The sequence below is a fragment of the Maylandia zebra genome, linkage group LG2 (genome assembly GCF_041146795.1).
Source record: "Maylandia zebra isolate NMK-2024a linkage group LG2, Mzebra_GT3a, whole genome shotgun sequence".
Taxonomy (NCBI): Eukaryota; Metazoa; Chordata; class Actinopteri; order Cichliformes; family Cichlidae; genus Maylandia; species Maylandia zebra.
This window is the reverse complement of record NC_135168.1, coordinates 41,770,882-41,788,781: the sequence shown is the minus strand read 5'-3', so window position 1 is coordinate 41,788,781 and position 17,900 is coordinate 41,770,882. Positions and strand designations below refer to the sequence as shown.

Sequence of the window (17,900 nt, the reverse complement as noted above, 5' to 3'; positions counted from 1 at the left end):
TCACCTCAGGGAAACCTGCATGCATAATCTCATCCACCAAGCATGGCTGAGCCCACACACGTGCATGCACAGGTGAACATGTAACCACTGACCCCTATTTTTAGACACGAATGTTCTCATAAGCATGTAATGTTGTGCTTTTCAGCTCGCTAGAAACAACTCCATAGCCTTTTGGTGTTCTAAAGCAACTAATTCCACTAAAAGCATCATCTTTCTATAAATAAAACCCATCAATCAACCCCGTCCATTTCACTAGCAGCTTTGAGCTGATGATGCATCTCACTCCCCCCCCCCCCCCCCCCCCCCCCCCTCATTTTGTTCCTAACTGCCTCCCCTGAAAGCTCCCTCCATCGCCGCTCTGCCCCTCGCATCTCCAGTTAACCTCCGATAGTGTGCGTTCTCCAGACGCGCTGATAATGTATAGCTTCACTTCTCTCCAGTTCCTAATGAGGTTTCCATTAATCATCTTAACCCTGTCTTTCGGCTGTCTTTCTTTAGCCCCTCTCCTCATTGATTATTGATAAGATGGAGAGACAAATTCTTGAGTGGAGGCAGAAAAGAGATCCATTACAGAAAAGCCAAGTTACACGACTGAGGGTTAAAAATAGCGGCTCATATTTTGGGAACAGACCCGTCATCTGATCGAGGAAAGATGAAGAATGAATGGACGAGATGGAAAGAGAAATTAGAGGTTAGGGAAAAAAATGTGTGTGTGTGTGTGTGTGTGTGTGTGTGTGTGTGTGTGTGTGTGTGTGTGTGTGTGTGTGTGTTTGTTCATTTTCTTTCATCTCAGGCTTATCTGACCTTAAAGAAACTCAAAGATGTGATGAATGGCAGTGGGAGGGCCAGCTGAGCAATAATGTAGACGTGAAGGCTTGTGTTACTGCGTGTCGATCAGCCTGTAATAATATCTAATTACAGATCAGAACAGTTAGAGAAGAGAAGGGTTCGACTGAAGGCTGTACGTAGCCCTGACAGGTCAGTCCCGCAGTCTGTGAGTAATGTATGCAGATGACACACAGAGATTAAACAGGCAGAACAGGTACGTTTTATTCAGGTCAGACTAATTCTCATTACTTATTTGGTCGTAATGGTAGTCACAGATTACCGAATTGCTCAACTGGCAGGAGAGGACTCATTAACCATGCTTAACTGCAGAGTGAAAGAAGAACACAGAGCGTATCTGTGACAGGTAAACACCAAACTCAACCACGGGTAGGATACAGGTAATCAACTGATTAACACAATGTTGTGACTCAAATGTTCAGCTTTTGTTGAGCTTGTGTCAAAAATGACGTTTGTTTCCACTGGTTGAGGGTTGTTGTGTTATATTGTGATACATGTTAAATGAAATCTCTCTGACGCATCATCAGCAACAAAGAAATAATCACAATAAAGTCCACAAAGGTTTTTATATCAGAAACTATCTTGACTGTCTTTTTATTCATTCACTTTTATTTCATTTAGCTTTCTTCTCCAGTGAGTTTTCATCCTTGCTTTAATGTTTTGAAGTTTCAGTGTTCGTTTTTTTTTTTATCATAATGTAATACTGAAGAATGTAACACTGTGTAAAAGCTTGAATCACTGTCCTTAAACACATTGAGAAAATTGGGCCAAAAAACCATCTACAGCAGATGAACTGTAGATGCAGATGACACAGGACCAGAGAGATGCTTCTGGACCTTCAAATGATTGTTAGCAATATGTACGGAGGAGATCAGGAGAGCAGGGTAACAGTAAATATCTATAGCAGACATGAACACTTCTGCAACATTTTACCAAGTGGGTCACATGAGAAACTGTACTTTTGCACTGGTGCAGCCCTCCACAACAGTCCCAGTTTCTCATGGTGCCCCTTGGTCAAATTAATTGTCGTTCTGGTTTACAGCCACCCATAAAGCACATCGTTGGCTCTGTCGTGGTTTTCAGGTTTCAGAGATCTTGTGAAAATTGATGGAACGATAAACATGGAAAAGTCAGAAGACGTCAGATTTTGTTCGACCATGCAGTCCCATCTTGACCTGCATATAACTGAAGCAGTGTGGGATCATCCCAACAGAGAACAACACAAAAATCCAGTCAACATCCGAAGAAGAGCTCTGAATGTCCTTCACGAAGCCTGGAGAACTATTCCTGAATACTACTTTGAATACTAAGAAATTACAACAAGGCTGGCCTACTACAGTTCAGGCTGTGTTAGAAAATAAAGATTTTTATGACATAAGTTGACTTTCAATCTTGTTAGAACTGTATAAACTTGGTTTTTCCTTCTTCTTCATTAAATTCCCAAATTCCTAGAAAAATATAAACAATCAAGGGGTGGCTCAAGACTTTTGCACAGCACTGTATTTCAGTGGCAGTGTTTAAAGTTACACATTATAACACATCACTTCTTAAAAGCAACGGACTCACATTCATACCGGCACCTTCAGATGACAACCATCTTTCCTATACAGTCTGTGGATAGTTCTTGATATTTAAGTTTATGTTTTACCACTTGCAGCATATTTCTAATTTGTCTGAGCTGATCATTTTTAAAATCTTCATCTAACAGCTTCCAGTGGGTCGCATTTTCATGAGGGTGGCATTCATATGTTGCACAAAAATGCTTTAAAGTTGCTTCATTCGAAGTTAGCTTTGGCTGCCCTCTGCTGGTACTACATGTGCAATCAAAGTTAATTATACCCTAAAACTCTCATGTCAGCTATCTAGACCAGGGGTCAGCAACCTTTAACACCGAAAGAGCCATTTGGACCTGGTTTTCCACGCAAAAGAAAACACTGGGTATTTGACATTTTAGATGTCAAATACTTTTTGACATCTAAAATGAAGATAACACTGTATATATTGTTTTTTACCTTTATGCCTTGTTTGAACAACTAAGGTGTGTTGCTTATGAAATCCTTGAAGTGCTACAGAGAAAATTACATTTTATTTATGTAAGTAACACATTTTGAACTCTTAAAGAAATATAACAAAAGGAAAGACACCCAGCTGAACTAAAATGATCCATGTAGCAAACAAAAACTGTTATATCGCCTTTGGGCTTTTGGAGCCTTGACCTGACTTTTAAAAAATAATTGGAAAAAAAGCACTATGCTGCTAAAAAATGAAAAATAGATATTTGCAAAATTCTGCCTAAATATGTATTTTACCTGGTTAATATGTGTAGCGGGGTGTGGTCTGCAGCGCCGCTGCAGGGGAGGCGGACGCACCTGAGCGGACCCGCAATCACGCCTCGCCGCCTTTACGTCTGTGCTGTTGTGTTGGTATGCGTAAGGCTGTGAGCTGAAAAGCTACAGCCTGCTGTATGTGTCAGCAACCGTGTGTGAAAAGTGGTCAATAAAGACATGCTGAAAAGCATGTTCATGCAAACATCGTCGGGTCTGCCGTGATATGTTTACAATTGGACTTCTGCTCCTGAACCTCTGCGCACAGCGTCTGCAAATCGGGGCTGTACGAAGTCACTTTCATCTTTACGCAGGACTGTAAGCTGTCATCTGTGAGGCGTGAGCGGCGTTTGTTTTTAACATAGCACACGGTGGAGAACAGCTGCTGACATCATGTGGATCCGAAGATCCATAATTGACCTACCTGGGGTTGAAAGTCTCGATAGATGCACGGCGTTTCGGCGGGTATACCGGCTTCCACGAGTGTGACGCTTATTTTGAGCGATGAAAAAAATAATAGAATATAATTTTATTTTTATATTTCAATATCACAATAATCTTCCAATTTAGAACTACAAGTTAAAAAAAAGAACTAACATAAATAAAATACACTTCAGCTAAATACTTCTAATTTATTTTCCAAAACCACGCGGAGCCGCAGGACTAAAGAGTCGCATGCGGCTCCGGAGCCGCAGGTTGCCGACCCCTGATCTAGACATTGGTGACTATCACTTCACATTACATTTGCTTTACAACATTAAACTCCGAGGATACAAACAGACGATTAGTAAACTACATTTCAGATTAGTGTTAGACAAATATGAAGGTGGTGGACGAATCATACTGCAGAACTCATACTGTCATAACATACTACACCCATTATGTTTTCAATGGCACTGAGATAAAACAACTGAATACCTTAAAAAAAAAAAATGGTATTGCATTGTTAGATGAAACACAAACAATGTGCCGAATGATAGCAGTAGATATGCTTTCTGTAAAGTACTTTAAAAAAAATACAAAAAGCATTAAAAACTTTGCTAGAAAATCCAGTTAAAAAAGCCAAAACAAACCATGTTTTGATATCATAGTTATAAAAACTCACATTAAAATACAAAATGTCAAAAATGTTTTCTTTAAATGTCTGTGTTTCAACAAAAATTACTCAAAAAGAAGACACAGTCATCTGTTTGGAACTAGTTTAGGTGCAGATTAATATGCATTAGGTGCACTGCTGAATATATCCATCAGAAGGAAGATGTGCATTCGACTGACTGAGAATAAAACCAGTGTGTGTGCTCACCACAATAAAAGACTGTGTCAGGTTGTGTTTATAACAGTATTTGTCAAACAGCAACGGAGCTCGGTGGCACACAGAGGAATAATGGATCAAACAGATTAGGTTTTAGCTAAACAGTTCATTGATTATCTTTTCATGTACTTTCTTTGCAGCTAGATTGATTGAAGTGTCGCCTTTCTTGTCCTTCTGATGTTTCATCCACAGCTTGACAGCCTTACAAGACCGTCGTCATACCCCTAAAAAGTCCTTGTAATAAGACAGATGTGTGAATGCTAATGAGACAAGTCCCTTAAAGTGATTAGCAGCAGAGTCTGCAGTTTGATCCTGAATCCGTTTGATGCGCAGTGTTGGTTCTCTGATGAAAAAAAGGCCATCTATCCCCAGTGTGGCGTTACTATGGTGAGCGGCTCCCGGTTGTGTCCGTTGATGATCGGCCAGGGATTGAAGTAGGGGAAAACAGGCTCTTTGAATTTTGCATCATTGAATGTGAAGAGGTGGCTCATGTCTCCAGCATCATAAAACGACACTAGGCCACGACCGTAGTCCAGGTATATCCCCACTCTCTTCGGAGGTTTGGAGGGATATAATAAGTTCTCCTCTATGTCAGTGCAAGCTTCATACTCGCTGGTGCCGTTTCCGCTGTCCCTCAGCACCAGCGTCCAGAAACCATCATCTGGGCAAAGGCTGATCTCATCTTTCCTGTTGACGGAAGCTGTGGCCACACCCAGTCCCCACGCCGTCTTAGAGCCTACCTCGACCTCCCAGTAGTGTCTGCCTGAAGAGAAGGCTTCAGAGCCCAGGACAATGTTGTAGCGGGTGAAGCGCTCGGGGTTGTTGGGCAGGTTCGCTTGTAGTTTTCCTACCTGGACGCTGGTGCGACACGGGGAAACCCACAGACAAGGGTAGGCTGTGTCTGGGTCAAGGGTCACAGGTGTCACAGCTGGGAGGACATGAAAAACAGAGACAAACCAATGAAGGTGAAACATGTTTACAAGAACTGACACCACCCAAACTCCTCTGGAGTGACCTTCAGCAAGACACTGAATGCCAGCCTGCGCAATTAGTGTAAGACGAGCATCAGCTACATGGACGCAAATTAAATATAAATAACGTGGCTCCGATGTATCCAGAGATTAAATAAATTTCTGGAGAGCAGCCTGGTTTTACAGCAGTGTTGTTTGAGGTCATCACAGACCCAAAGTAAGCATGTGTACGCTCGACTAACAAAGAGGTTAAATTCAGAGAACAAATGGAGTCACGCTTGAAACTCACTGCCAGTCAGAGCAGGCTGAAACGAGACTGAACAATGAGTTGAATCACAAATATGTCTTTTCTAGACGCAGCCAAATCTTTTTAAAGGAAATTTTGATGTCACACCACTGTTTGTCATAAAAAGCATTAGTGAGTCTGTGAAATCAGTTGTATAAGGCCTTCTGTTGCTCTGCTGGGGCTTCGAAGTTGGATTTGTTGTATTGGGGCCTGTGGTTTTGGTTTTTGAAGGATACTAGAGGCTACAAGCGCTGCGTCAGTGTTTTTTCCAGACTAGGCAGTTAATGACTAATGAGCACTATTGTTCTCTTGACCTTGGTTTGCATGATGTGTGTTATCTTTATACCTGGCTGAAGAATTGAGCTCATTTTCCTCCAAATCCTGTACTGGAGAGGTCCCAGAAAGTCTCCAGATTGCAGGTCCACAGCCATCTCTGCAGGGCGCTCAAACAAGCTCTCTGCCCTGAGAGGGAGAGGGAAAGAAAGTCGTTTTAAAGATTATGAAACATCCAAAACTATATGCTTGTGAACTTGTATTTTATAGCATATTCGAAGTATTTAAGTAAGTACAAGTAACCTTCATTTAAGAAGAAACTAACGAAACCTTTACTCTCCACATTTGAAATGAAATTTGAAACTGAAAAAAAATGTGTTTCTAGCTGGAACAATCACAACCTCTCATTCTGTTCGAAAACAACTCAAAACGGACGTGATTGCCTTGTGACTTTTGGACAAAAGTCATGATGAGATAAATGAGAAGATGGCCTAGATATTTGATTAGCTCTGACAGAACTTCTTGGATAAGATTACAGTAGTACTCACCCTCCAATAAAATCTTTGATCCCCTGAAACAGATAAAAACAGGCCTGTGATTACAAACATGGGACTTCCATTCATTCTTTATTCAGTATTCTTTTATATGTGCTCCAGTTATTAGCAAAGTATACTGAAAGATTATGAGAAATATGTAGCTCGTCCATAAATCCTTCTCCTCTGCCCCGTCTCTTCTTCTCTCACCTTGAGTTGCTCAGGATTTTCTTCTTCTCTAAGTTTGAGCCGAAGTTTATCGGCTGTAATCTCCAGTTGGCTGATCTGCTCCGTGGACTGAGTGAGCGCCTCCTCCAGCTGCTGAAGCTTCTCCTCCTTCTGCTTCTGCAGTTTTTCCTTTATGCGCTCCTCCTCCTCAACGAGGAACTCCCTCATACGGCCAAACTCTGCAGACACCAGCTCCTCCAAATCTCCCGCTCGCTCCTGAAATGCAGCGAGGAATTTGGTCACAGAGAGCAAGAACTTTGCCAGTCAGTAGGTAAAGCACAGCTGATTTGTACAACTTTTTTTCTTTTTTAACCTCCTCTAACCTGGCGTCCACATATGTGGACATCCAATTTTGGGTTGTCTAGACCACAATACTACATTTTGCTCTACAAGGGCCTGATGTCTCTTACGAGGACATTATACTGCCACTGTTTTATCGAAATTTAAAACGAATGTCCCCATATGTGGATCTCTGGCCCTTGTAGACCAAAATCAGATAAAAAGATAACTCTTTGTTTTTTAATCGCGTCCCCCAAATAGCAAAAAGAAATTAAAAATGCATGCCATGAAAGAGTTCGGGTCTTAGGAGGTTAAAGCAATAGCACGACTCAAAAATGCCCCTTAAAGCTGACAGAAACCAAGTCTGTCTTCAAAATGCTTAACTGCTTTAGAGTTTGTATGATAACGATCTCTGAGTCTTTTTAAGCTCTTCCTGGGGTGGAAAAATACCGAGCTATGCTGTGACAAACGGTGGGGTTCAGTTTTATTTTGTCACAATTGAAATTTCTGTTACATACTGTTGTTTTAATAGGGTTTATTATTAGAGAGTTATTATTATTTAACAAGTATATTATTATTTTTTTAACTGTTGCGTGTCAGTGAAAATGAGGACACACTTAATTCTCATTGACAGCAATGGTGTGACACTAAAACCGGAAGTGTCCTATTTTACTGTTATTATTGAATAAAAATACAGTTTTTTTTTCTTCTCTGGAAATATGACTACAATCTTATGTTCAACAGATTAAATCAACAACTTTAAACTGTGACCATTCAGACCAGAAGTGGTTCATTAAATAGGAAAAATCAGTATTTGTTATGAGGAGACGATACATTTTATGTCATATGTGGCACAAATTATTATATCTTACTGAGATATAAAAGTTTTTGCTAGCTAGCTAGCTAGCTAGATAGCTAGATAGATAGATAGATAGCTAGATAGATGTCTGTATTTTTAACACAGAGAAGAAAAATTGACAAACTTCCTCTGCTCAACCACATCCTGTCATACTGACAGAGAAAGGGAGAAGTGAAGAAAAAAAAATCTGTGAATCTGCATGTAAACTGGGTCAAACAGACAGACAGGAAAATACACCCACTGACACATTTAAACACACAGATAGGAAAGGAAACGGTCTGTGATAACCTGGAGCAGAGCTAGACGAAGTTATCTGCCACGGCAGAAATGCTCCAGTGCATTCTCTAACACTACCCTCATATGTGTGTTTAACACACACACAGCGAGCGTTTCAGTGAACTTCTTCCTGTGCCTGTCGAAACTCTATCAGCTGAGTTCCCTCGCAAGCTGTGTGACATGAAGCAGTTAGGGCACATGCACAGCCTGTGAAAGAAGAGCGCATGACGAAGATAAACACAAAATGATGTGTATGAATGTTCATGAACCTCCCTTTTTAGTCCAGGATGAGCTCCTGATAATCATCACGTCTAAATAAAAGATGAGTAAGAACATGGTGTGTCAGCACCAGTCATTAGTACCACCAGTCATCCCTCTGTCTTGACAGGTAAAGGTGGAGGAATGCGTCAGAATGTTGCCTGGCCGCTAGAATTTCTGGTTATATTTAGAGGACAAACACACTGGAGTGTTTTTCTTTCACAGTGCTTCACAAAGAAACAGCCAGCACACACAGAGACGTGATACCTTAATGAGGAGGATCTTTTCATTGGTCTGTTTTTGGAAGAGTGTGGCCTCCTGTGTCTGCACCTGAACCCTCTCCAGAACCACAGACAGCTTACCCTGCAGGACAAACAGATAATCACATAAAAACGTTTGTTGAGAAGAGGTTATATAAACCAGATTACGCTTCAATCAACAGTTAATTTGATTTGTGCGTCAGTCCGAACAACGTCCCGTCTTTAATGGGAGTCATACATCCGCCAATCCTCAACTGAGCGCCCTGACCCCAAAAATCTAACAAAGCTGGAATTTAGCACTGCTTAAACATGTTAAGACACACAGAGAGGCCTCTCAGAGCGGGTCTCCAAACAACATGATGAAGGTCAGCTGCCAGGTTTGAAAGGTAGTAAAGCTCACACAGGCCTGCTGAATTCCTGTAATGCACAAAAATACCCAAAGGCTCCTGGGGCAGACAGGGAGTGTGCTCTTTAAAGCACAACTGCTACATATATGAAAAGCCTGCTTGCTACATTAGAGCAGTTGAGTTTTGTAGTAAAAAAGTAGTTTTGACTTGACTTATAGGAATACTTGTGAAACTTACAGTAATGTAGTACAATAAGAGGAGTGTCCAATAAGCATTGTAAAGTATGGCACTCCTTGAAACTCTGATTGCTTGTTTTATCTAGAAGCTCCAGCTGTTACACTATAGAGGAAAAAAAATACAGTAGAAAAATAAATCAAATTTGGTGATTATGTTGGTCAAATCTCAATACCATGTCTGTGTATGCCTGAATTAAGTTTTTGGAAGACCGGGAGCCTTAAAAACGAGCCAATAACAAAACAGTACCCTGTAGCTTTCAAAAGCCTCTGTAATGGGGATGACATTGTGGTTCTTGTGGTCTCGAGACATCCCGCACACTAGGCAGATGGGAAGCTGGTCATCCTCACAGTAGAGCTTCAGCTTCTCCTCGTGCTCCTCGCACATATCCAAACCCATTCCCAGGCGTGGCCAGTGCCCGATGGACGAGGCCACGCTGCTCATGCTGGAACCCCGCTCGCGGTCCTCGGGCATCTCCAGCGTACCTTCGTGGTCCCACACGCACATCCCCGCGGCCGCGTCCATGGCGCGGGCTCTGCGCACACTATCCACCACGTTGCACAGGAGCGAGTTGGGTCGCAGTTTCCGGGCGCACGACTTTCTACACTTCGGGCAACTCGAGAGTTCGTCCGCCTTAGCTTCCCAGCACTGGATGATGCACACCTGGCAGAAGTGGTGCCCGCACTCAAGGATCACGGGATCACGGAAGAGTTCCAAACACACCGGGCAGGTGAGCTCCGACTGTAGCTCTTCAAGCGCGCTGGCCTCCGCCATCATTTACTGCGCTCATACTTCTCAGAAGACACGTCTGTGGGAAACACTGTGACAGGGAAAGAAGACTAAACTGCTCTTCCGTTCACATTCAGAGAGGGAGTGGTCTGACGCTGACAGCAGTACGACTTTTTTCACGGAAGCGACCAAAGGCGTGTAGAAACACGCTCGGCTGGGCGTGATGAAGGGCTCCTTTAAAGGGCGCAGTGTGTTTATGATTGCCCTGAGCGAAAGAGGGTTTCTTAGAAGGAAGAGAACAGTAACAAGAAAGGTCACGTTATTGCTGCGAGGAAATATACGCGGAATTTTTAAAAGGGGGTTGTACCAATTGTCTTACTTGTTGGTTTATAAGTTTTTAAATTATTAAACACTTACAGGAAATAAATCAGAAACGTGTGAGCGGAAACCTCTGTGTAGTAGGGTAAACGACACAAACAAAAAAGTGATTTCCCGTATTTTCCAAAAAACGATTGCCCGTATATAAACAGCTCTGAATAAGTTGTTGGCCTATAAACTCATACAAACATATGGCAAACCCATCTCTTTTTGAGCATATCAAGTCATTTTGAGACAGAAACATAATTCCTGTCATAAAGTAAAATCTGCAATTAGTGTTTGCCATAGTTGCTTTTATTTATCCTTTATTTATCCACCGAAAAAGTTTTTATTGACATTAAAAATGTAGGGTTTTTTAAAGGTCTTGCCAAGAAGGCAGCATAAATTGCAACAATTATGACATCATAGCTCTATAAAGATGTTTTAAGTGGCCAAAAGGGGCTGGATTCATTACAATGTAGCTACAATAACGCAGAAATACTTTTGCTAATTTCTATATTTTATGTATAATCTCTTCTTAAATCCTATTGATCACAGTCTATTTACAAATATAAGTAAAGACATTAAACATGGAAACATACAGAGACATTAGAAATCAGATGATCGCTTTTTGGAACAACACCCATCTCAGACAGAATCAAAAGCATTTAAAGGCTTTTGAAGATTGAAACTAAGTTTTGAAGCATTGAAATGCATTTGAGTTTCCTTCTTCACATATACATCACAGGTTTTACCCTACATGTTTTCACAGTGACGGTGTAATCAAGTCCCATTCATGGCATTTATGGATTTGACTGCATTACACTGTAGAGGCGCAGCTACTTAATATAGACAGCACTGAATAAATGTGTGTTAATACTCATGTAAGAGAGCATTAGCGTACACGTATAAGGGCTCTTCAATTTGGCCTTTAATTGGGATTTAAATTAAACTTGTCTCCCCAGGTTATCCCCAAGAACACACACACACACACACACACACACACACACACACACACACACACACACACACACACACACACACACACACAGCCTTCCAGTCAGCAAAGCATGACACAGAGCAAGGAAGAAGGGAAGGGAAAGTAGCTGACACCAAGAAAAAAAAACACTCTTGCCAGCGTTCTTCGATTAAAATTATATCCCTGCCTGTCCATGGATTACACGCTAATACAAATAAAGTCTTATTAGTCTCAGTCAATTTTATACACGTTGCATGATTAATGTCAGGGTCATGTAGGTCATCCTGCCACCTGCTGTTGTTCCTCTGAGTGCTCAGTAGATGGCCCCGATGATCAGTCTACCAGGTGCATTTTTAAGATAAGGACTGATGCAGTATTTGCTCCTTTTCTCCTGGATTTTTTCCTCCAGACGCTAAATTTGAGACCAGCTTGTTGTAAACTGTATCCATTTCACAAATTAGTTATCAGAATATTTTGGGAGGGAGGCGATATAATAAATATTATAACAAGTTTTCCATTCTGGTGGTTTTCTCATGAATATTAAAAACATTTTCTCAACAAATGGTCTCATTTCTAAGATTATTTAGGGGTTTCTCAGAGAGGTGAGATTACGTCTAAACTTTTGTGTGCCCAAAAACTCAAACAGCTTGTGAGTCTTCTTCTTCTTTCCACTTCTCCCTTTAGGGGTCGCTACAGTAGATTATCTCACCCTGTCACTAGCATCCCCATCTGCTACAACAGTCCTCTGCATGCCCTCCTTTCTAATCCAGAGAAAATCTTAACATCTTTAAATCTGCCACCTGTCTTTTTGTTAGTCCCACAGTCTTCAAAGCATACATCATAGCACGTCTTCCTACCTTCTTGTAAATCCTCCCTTTCATTCTTTCTTCTATCATGCCACAAATCACACCTGAAGCCCACTCCACCCTACCTGCACTCCTTTCTTCACCTAGAGCATACCTCCACCTAGGCTCTCTTCCACCTGCTCCCTACACCCGTTGTCAAAGGAGACTCCAGACTTCATCTGTCAGCCTGTCCATCACCATCTTAAGTAGGAAGGTCAGTTCCCTGATGTAATGCCATCCCCACATTTCACTCCTACCTCACACCTCACCGCTGTCTCGCTGTCCTCATACATGTCCTACACCAGCCTCGCATACTTCTCTGCCACTCCTGACTTCCTCTTGCAGTCCCACAGTTCCGCTCTAAGCTCCCTGTCATGTGCTTTCTTTAGAGCCACAAAGACACCGGTCCTTGTACTTGTATACTTCTCCATAAACACTGTGAAAGTAAATATGGCATTTATAGTTTTTGTTCTGCATTTGTGTGCGTTCTGTGTTAATTTTTCACTACACCGTAACATCCTGCATTTCTGTAGAAACAGATCAATCGTGGCTAGATGTAGAGGCAGTGTGTTTCACACATTTAAAATCCTATAAATCATAGAAAACTGAAACCAGTAAATATGACATTTTCCCAATGCCCACAAATGCTGTAGATAGTGAGAGAGTAATTCCATGAGGTTTGATGGCTGAATAATACCAAGTAATATGCGGTCAGGCTTACTAAAACCAGAGGTAATATGTATCCAATATGTATAATCTTAAATATGTATACATTTAGTCAGTTTCAGTTATTATGTTTTTTTTTTTTTGTTTTTTTTTTTTTTTTCTTAAATGAAACATTTAAGTTTCAGTTATTATGTAAATATATTTTCACCTGTGCAGTACTGTGAAAAATTAAATACGTCCTTACTACTGGAATTAAGTGGGTAAGAAGTAATTTAATTATTTCAATTTATTTATATAGCACCAAATCACACAAACAGTTGGCGACAGTGGGAAGAATCTAACTATCTATCTGCTATATCAAAAAGAAACGTTTCAAGACTAATCTTAAATGTAGAGAGGGGTCTGCCTCCTGAATACAAACTGGGAGCTGGCTCCACAGAAGAGGGCCAGGAAGCTGAAGGTTCTGCCTCCCATTCTACTTTTAAAGTGAAGTAGTCAGGCACTGCTAATCAAATGCAAGTATGACCGGCTCTATAAAAGCAGAGGTTTAGAGCATTCAGATGTTGGTTAACACAATGCCATAATCTTCCCAAGATTGGAAATTCCAGCAAATTCACTCCAAAAATTCGCAACAATGCAAAACTGCTGAAACCCCAAAAGCTCTCAGACTCTACAGGCCTCAGTTAGCATGTTAAATTTTAAAGGTCATGACCATTAGAAGAAGAATAAACAAGTTTGTCTTGTTTGGAAGGACTATCAGGAGAAAGCCTCTTTGCTCTAAAAGAACATGGAAGCACCCATTATTGTGATGACTGGGCCGTGCAATAAAACAATGATCCCAAGCATAGCAGCAAATCTACAACAGAATGGCAGAAAAACAAAACCATCAAGATATTGCAATGTCCCAGAGAAATTTCAGACCTTAAATTGATGTCCATGATTAAACAGATGGACACAAGCCGTCTTCTTTGCAACCAACGCTGTAAAGAAGAGTGAACCACAATTCCTCCAGTGATGTGAGATACTGATAAAGTCATACAGAAAACCATTACTACAACACAGAACCAGTAGCTTGTAGAAAACAAACTTTCCTTTCACACATAAGTATCAGGATGTGTTTCATTTAGATGTGTGAAAAATATCTAATCTGTAGTTTTCTGCTGTGATCATGGTTTCTTTCATATTTTTTGCTTTTTCTGCATTCTGACAATCCCTAAATGTAGTGAATCATAATTTGTTTGATTAAAAACTGACTAAAATGGAGAATTTCCCCAAATTGAGCACATAACAAAATAAAGAAGCCACATACTGCTAGTAAACATTTGCTATTTTGGCAATTGAGAAATCGGGGAAGCTCTGCGAGGAGCTTTTTTTGTCTTTCAGAATCCTACTGGTTCTGACATCCAGCAGAGTTTTGATGACAGAAGGAAAAACTGCATTACACCGAAACCAATGAGACAGAAAGAGAAACAGAAATATTTGACAGCATGTGATTACATAAATACATAATTTGTCAAATGACTGTCAATAAACACCTGATGCTGCATTAAACATGTGCTGGAGCTGGTTTAGGACAGTGGTAACAGAAACGAGTGTTTGATTTTCATTATGAAAAGCATCGCATGTCACACCGCTCTGCCTTAAACGAGACACACATCTCAAAGTTTTCCATGATGTTTCTCTTTTTTAGGTACAAAGTATAATAAGGGAGATTCTCCTGGCTATTAAAAATTCTGGACTAAGTGTACTCAAGATAAAAAATCAACTTGTACGAGACAACAAACAGGGAAGGCAATGTCTGTTCCTGTGACTTTACCACACGTTTTTTGCTCTTTTTAAAACTAATATCATCAGTGCATGTTGTGTGTCATCAGACTGACATAGTGTGACAAATAAAATCCCAGGATTTGTAGAACTCAAGGTGTTCCTACAAGTGTGTAGGTCCAAATTTATCCATTTACCTTGACGAAATTTCCAAATGATTAAAATTTGAAAAGAATCCAAGATTTTTTTAAAAAAATCTGTGACGCAAACTTGATTCTCAGAAGGGAGCCTGACTGCTCGTTAGCAGGGGAAGTTTGATTGTAAACGTCGATGTGGGTGGGTAAGAACTGTTACCACGCTCTTGGTATAAATGAGGAAACCTCAGCGTTAGATTGCAGATGCAGAACTAACAAACAACAACTGTGGATTATTTTACTCTGGGGATTCGTCTGCTTACTAGAATCTGTTTCTGATCTACAGCTGACCTGCTCATCTGTTACAGAAGATGTCTCAAAGGAATTTGCTCCAACCCTCCATCAGAGCTCTGTTTCTACTTCTTCTTTGTAGCCTGGTTGTTGGCGAGATCGGCAAGGACTTCTCCCACTGCCCTAATTTCTTCTATAATAAAACTCCCCCACAGGGTGTCAGCGCACCAGGATATCAGCCAATATGCCAGCGCTATAGAAACCAGTACTACTTTGCCAGCCTGTATGATCGTCAGCGTCGAGTGCCTTTGTTCTCTGCGTACAGACTGAGTCCTGCTGATGGCAAACGACCCAAATCCGTTTGGATGTATGAACCGCAGGTAAGAAGGAGCAGACACTTATTTTATAGTGTTGTGTTCATTGTTTGTTTTTTTCCGGTGAAAAATAGAGATTATACGTAAAAAACACATGTATGAAAAACACAGTCACATATATGTTTTCTTTTGTGAACCCATGAAGAAAGAGACATTTGCATCTTCAAATGAGGTCATGTTTAAAGCTATGTGACTGTTTAAGTCAAACAGAAGCAGCAAACTCTTTTAAAGTTTCTAAACATGGTCATGTCCTTTTTCCTCCGTCTGTCAGTTGGCATTTTCCGGTGCCAGCCCAGATATGAAGCATTTTGAAACCCCTGTCGACCAGAATGTGATTGAAAGCCAGGCGGTGCTTGATGACTACAGGAACTCCAGCTTTACCAAGGGTCATCTCAATCCCAGCTTGCACCAGAAGACCCTCGACAACCGGAAAGCCACCTTTACCCTGACAAACATTGTCCCCCAAAAAGAGGGCTCCAACTCTGGACCCTGGAACAAACTGGAGAATGACGTGTTGAGAGATTTCAAGATGTTCTGCAACGGGACCATGTACGTGATCACCGGGGCCATGCCATACAAATCTGGGGACCACTGGATTAATAACAGGGTGTCTGTTCCTGAATACATGTGGTCTGCCTACTGCTGCCCATCATTCAAATCTGATCTCCCTAATAATGTGAAGCGGTTTTTCCCCACGTGTGCTGCAGTTGGAAGAAACGACCCGAACAGCGGTGAGGAGATTGTGCCGGTTAATAAGAATGCGAAGCCCAGCGTGCGGGGCTATGATGTGAGGAGGATGCCGTTAGAGAACCTGGAGGGTATCCTGGCAAAAAGACTGGCCATGCCCATCAGTCTGTTTGATAACCGCTGTCAGGCATAAAAGCCTTTAGCTTGACCGGACTCTGATAAACTCGCTGCAGTTTTAATTATCGAGCTTCTGCTTGATTATTGAGGACATGATGGACTGAAATTGTTTTTTCCCCCTGATTGACTTTGTAAAAATGTAATTTCCCCTCCTGCTAAGGTCATTTCACTCACATTTAATAGCATTATAATTTTCCAATTAATCAAGACTGAAGTGTGTGATTTTAATGTTTATTCTCCAATAGATTCAAAAGCCAAACACAGAGAGTAGCAAGCGCTCAGTTCTTTTAAATAAAACTGCACTGGTTTTAACATGAGTCAGTTATTGATTACATATTACAAATGTACATTTGAGCTGGAACACTATCAATAAATACTAAGTCTATACAAATGTCTGATTTCATTTTTTCCTCTTTACAAAAATGACTTAGTGAATTTCAGCATTAAATCATAGAAAACATTTTAGGGGCAGACAAGCTTTCTGGGTCACTTTTTTTCAGAGGTTTGCCACTGACGTTACCCAGTTCAACATTTAATGATGATTGTGTCAAACTAAAGAAAAATAGTTGAAATGAGGAATTTCTCATGAATTATTTGACCACATAAAGAAAATAAATAAACCGCAGACTTGCTGTGAACTGACAGTTGCTAAATAAAGGTCGAAATATGGTATGGTGAGTTTTTATATGTTCAGAAAATTTGGTTCCCACAAGAGAGCGAGTTTCAGTGACACAAAGAACACGGTTCTCAGGCAAACCAGTGTTTACTGAGACAAGAAGAAAAACAAAGATCAAAGCAAATGGATATGGTTTAAATAGTGGTTACCCATAGATAGCATCACAGCATTTGTGCTTGGTGTGTTATTTCCAATCTTTCCAATCTCAAGAAGCCCTAATTTTTATAGAAAACTTGATATAAAGCTGGAGACAGACTCTCTGAAGGAAAATGCTGCAACACCACAAGCGCCCCTTCTTTCTTCTGGCCATTTCTTAATTTATCAGCAAGCAGGAACTGTACTGTCACTTGGTAAAAAGCTACAGGAAGTGAATTTATTATCTAACAACATTTATTTTCTAATAAATGAGGTCGTACTCTGGTTCAGATGGGCCGATGATGAAACTTAAATGTCTGAACCGCAAATAAGATGTGATTGGGTTCTTTTTTACTTGTTGTCTTTCCTGTTCCTGCAGAAAATGGCTCGCTGGAGCTGATCTGGTAGTCGTTCCACATTCATGCACCACTCACCCTTACTCTGCAAACAAACTGACCTTCTGACAGATGGACAGCTTTTTTATGTCTTCTTTAAAAAGAAAAAGACTTAATACTTATAGAGACAGTGAAAACATATCTGGATACAGACTCTTTGTAGGAAAATGCTACAACACCGCAACTCCTGCATGGCTCTTCCAGCCACTGAAAACATGGTGCTAAATGGGATGCACATTTCACGTGTTGCATTGTGAACTGTTGCATTGTGCACCACATCTAGCTATACTCGATGTGCACAATCACGTGGCAAACAGCCAAATGATGAACCACTATTTAAATCATATCCATTTGCTTGGATCTTTGTTTTTCTTCTTGTCTCAGTAAACACTGGTTTGCCTGAGA

The 17,900-nt window shown here is 40.8% G+C and overlaps 2 protein-coding genes across 2 annotated transcripts; one reads left to right on the top strand and one right to left on the bottom strand.

The window, feature by feature from the left end:
* Window positions 1-3,684: 3,684 nt before the first annotated feature.
* On the bottom strand, window positions 3,685-10,221 carry LOC101480635 (zinc-binding protein A33). The gene is made up of 6 exons (XM_004545452.3): window positions 9,536-10,221; window positions 8,713-8,808; window positions 6,756-6,989; window positions 6,561-6,583; window positions 6,086-6,201; window positions 3,685-5,410 (listed from the first exon to the last, which is right to left on the bottom strand). Exons 1-6 carry the CDS (start codon window positions 10,061-10,063, stop codon window positions 4,845-4,847), a joined length of 1,563 nt encoding a protein of 520 aa, XP_004545509.1. The 5' UTR covers window positions 10,064-10,221; the 3' UTR covers window positions 3,685-4,844.
* Window positions 9,881-16,669, top strand: LOC111501402 (endonuclease domain-containing 1 protein). The gene is made up of 3 exons (XM_023154749.2): window positions 9,881-10,016; window positions 15,107-15,431; window positions 15,697-16,669. The coding sequence occupies exons 2-3, from the start codon at window positions 15,132-15,134 to the stop codon at window positions 16,303-16,305; spliced, it is 909 nt and encodes a 302-aa protein (XP_023010517.2). The 5' UTR covers window positions 9,881-10,016; window positions 15,107-15,131; the 3' UTR covers window positions 16,306-16,669.
* The last annotated feature ends 1,231 nt before the right edge of the window (window positions 16,670-17,900 follow it).

Excerpts from the sequence above, each read along its gene's own strand:
- LOC101480635 (XM_004545452.3), bottom strand. The coding sequence starts at position 10,063 with ATGATGGCGGAGGCCAGCGCGCTTGAAGAGCTACAGTCGGAGCTCACC. Across the intron at positions 6,202-6,560 it reads ATCAAAGATTTTATTGGAGG|GGCAGAGAGCTTGTTTGAGC; the intron begins GTGAGTACTACT and ends TCTCCCTCTCAG. Across the intron at positions 5,411-6,085 it reads GAGCTCAATTCTTCAGCCAG|CTGTGACACCTGTGACCCTT; the intron begins GTATAAAGATAA and ends ATGTCCTCCCAG.
- LOC111501402 (XM_023154749.2), top strand. The coding sequence starts at position 15,132 with ATGTCTCAAAGGAATTTGCTCCAACCCTCCATCAGAGCTCTGTTTCTA. Across the intron at positions 15,432-15,696 it reads TTTGGATGTATGAACCGCAG|TTGGCATTTTCCGGTGCCAG; the intron begins GTAAGAAGGAGC and ends TCCGTCTGTCAG.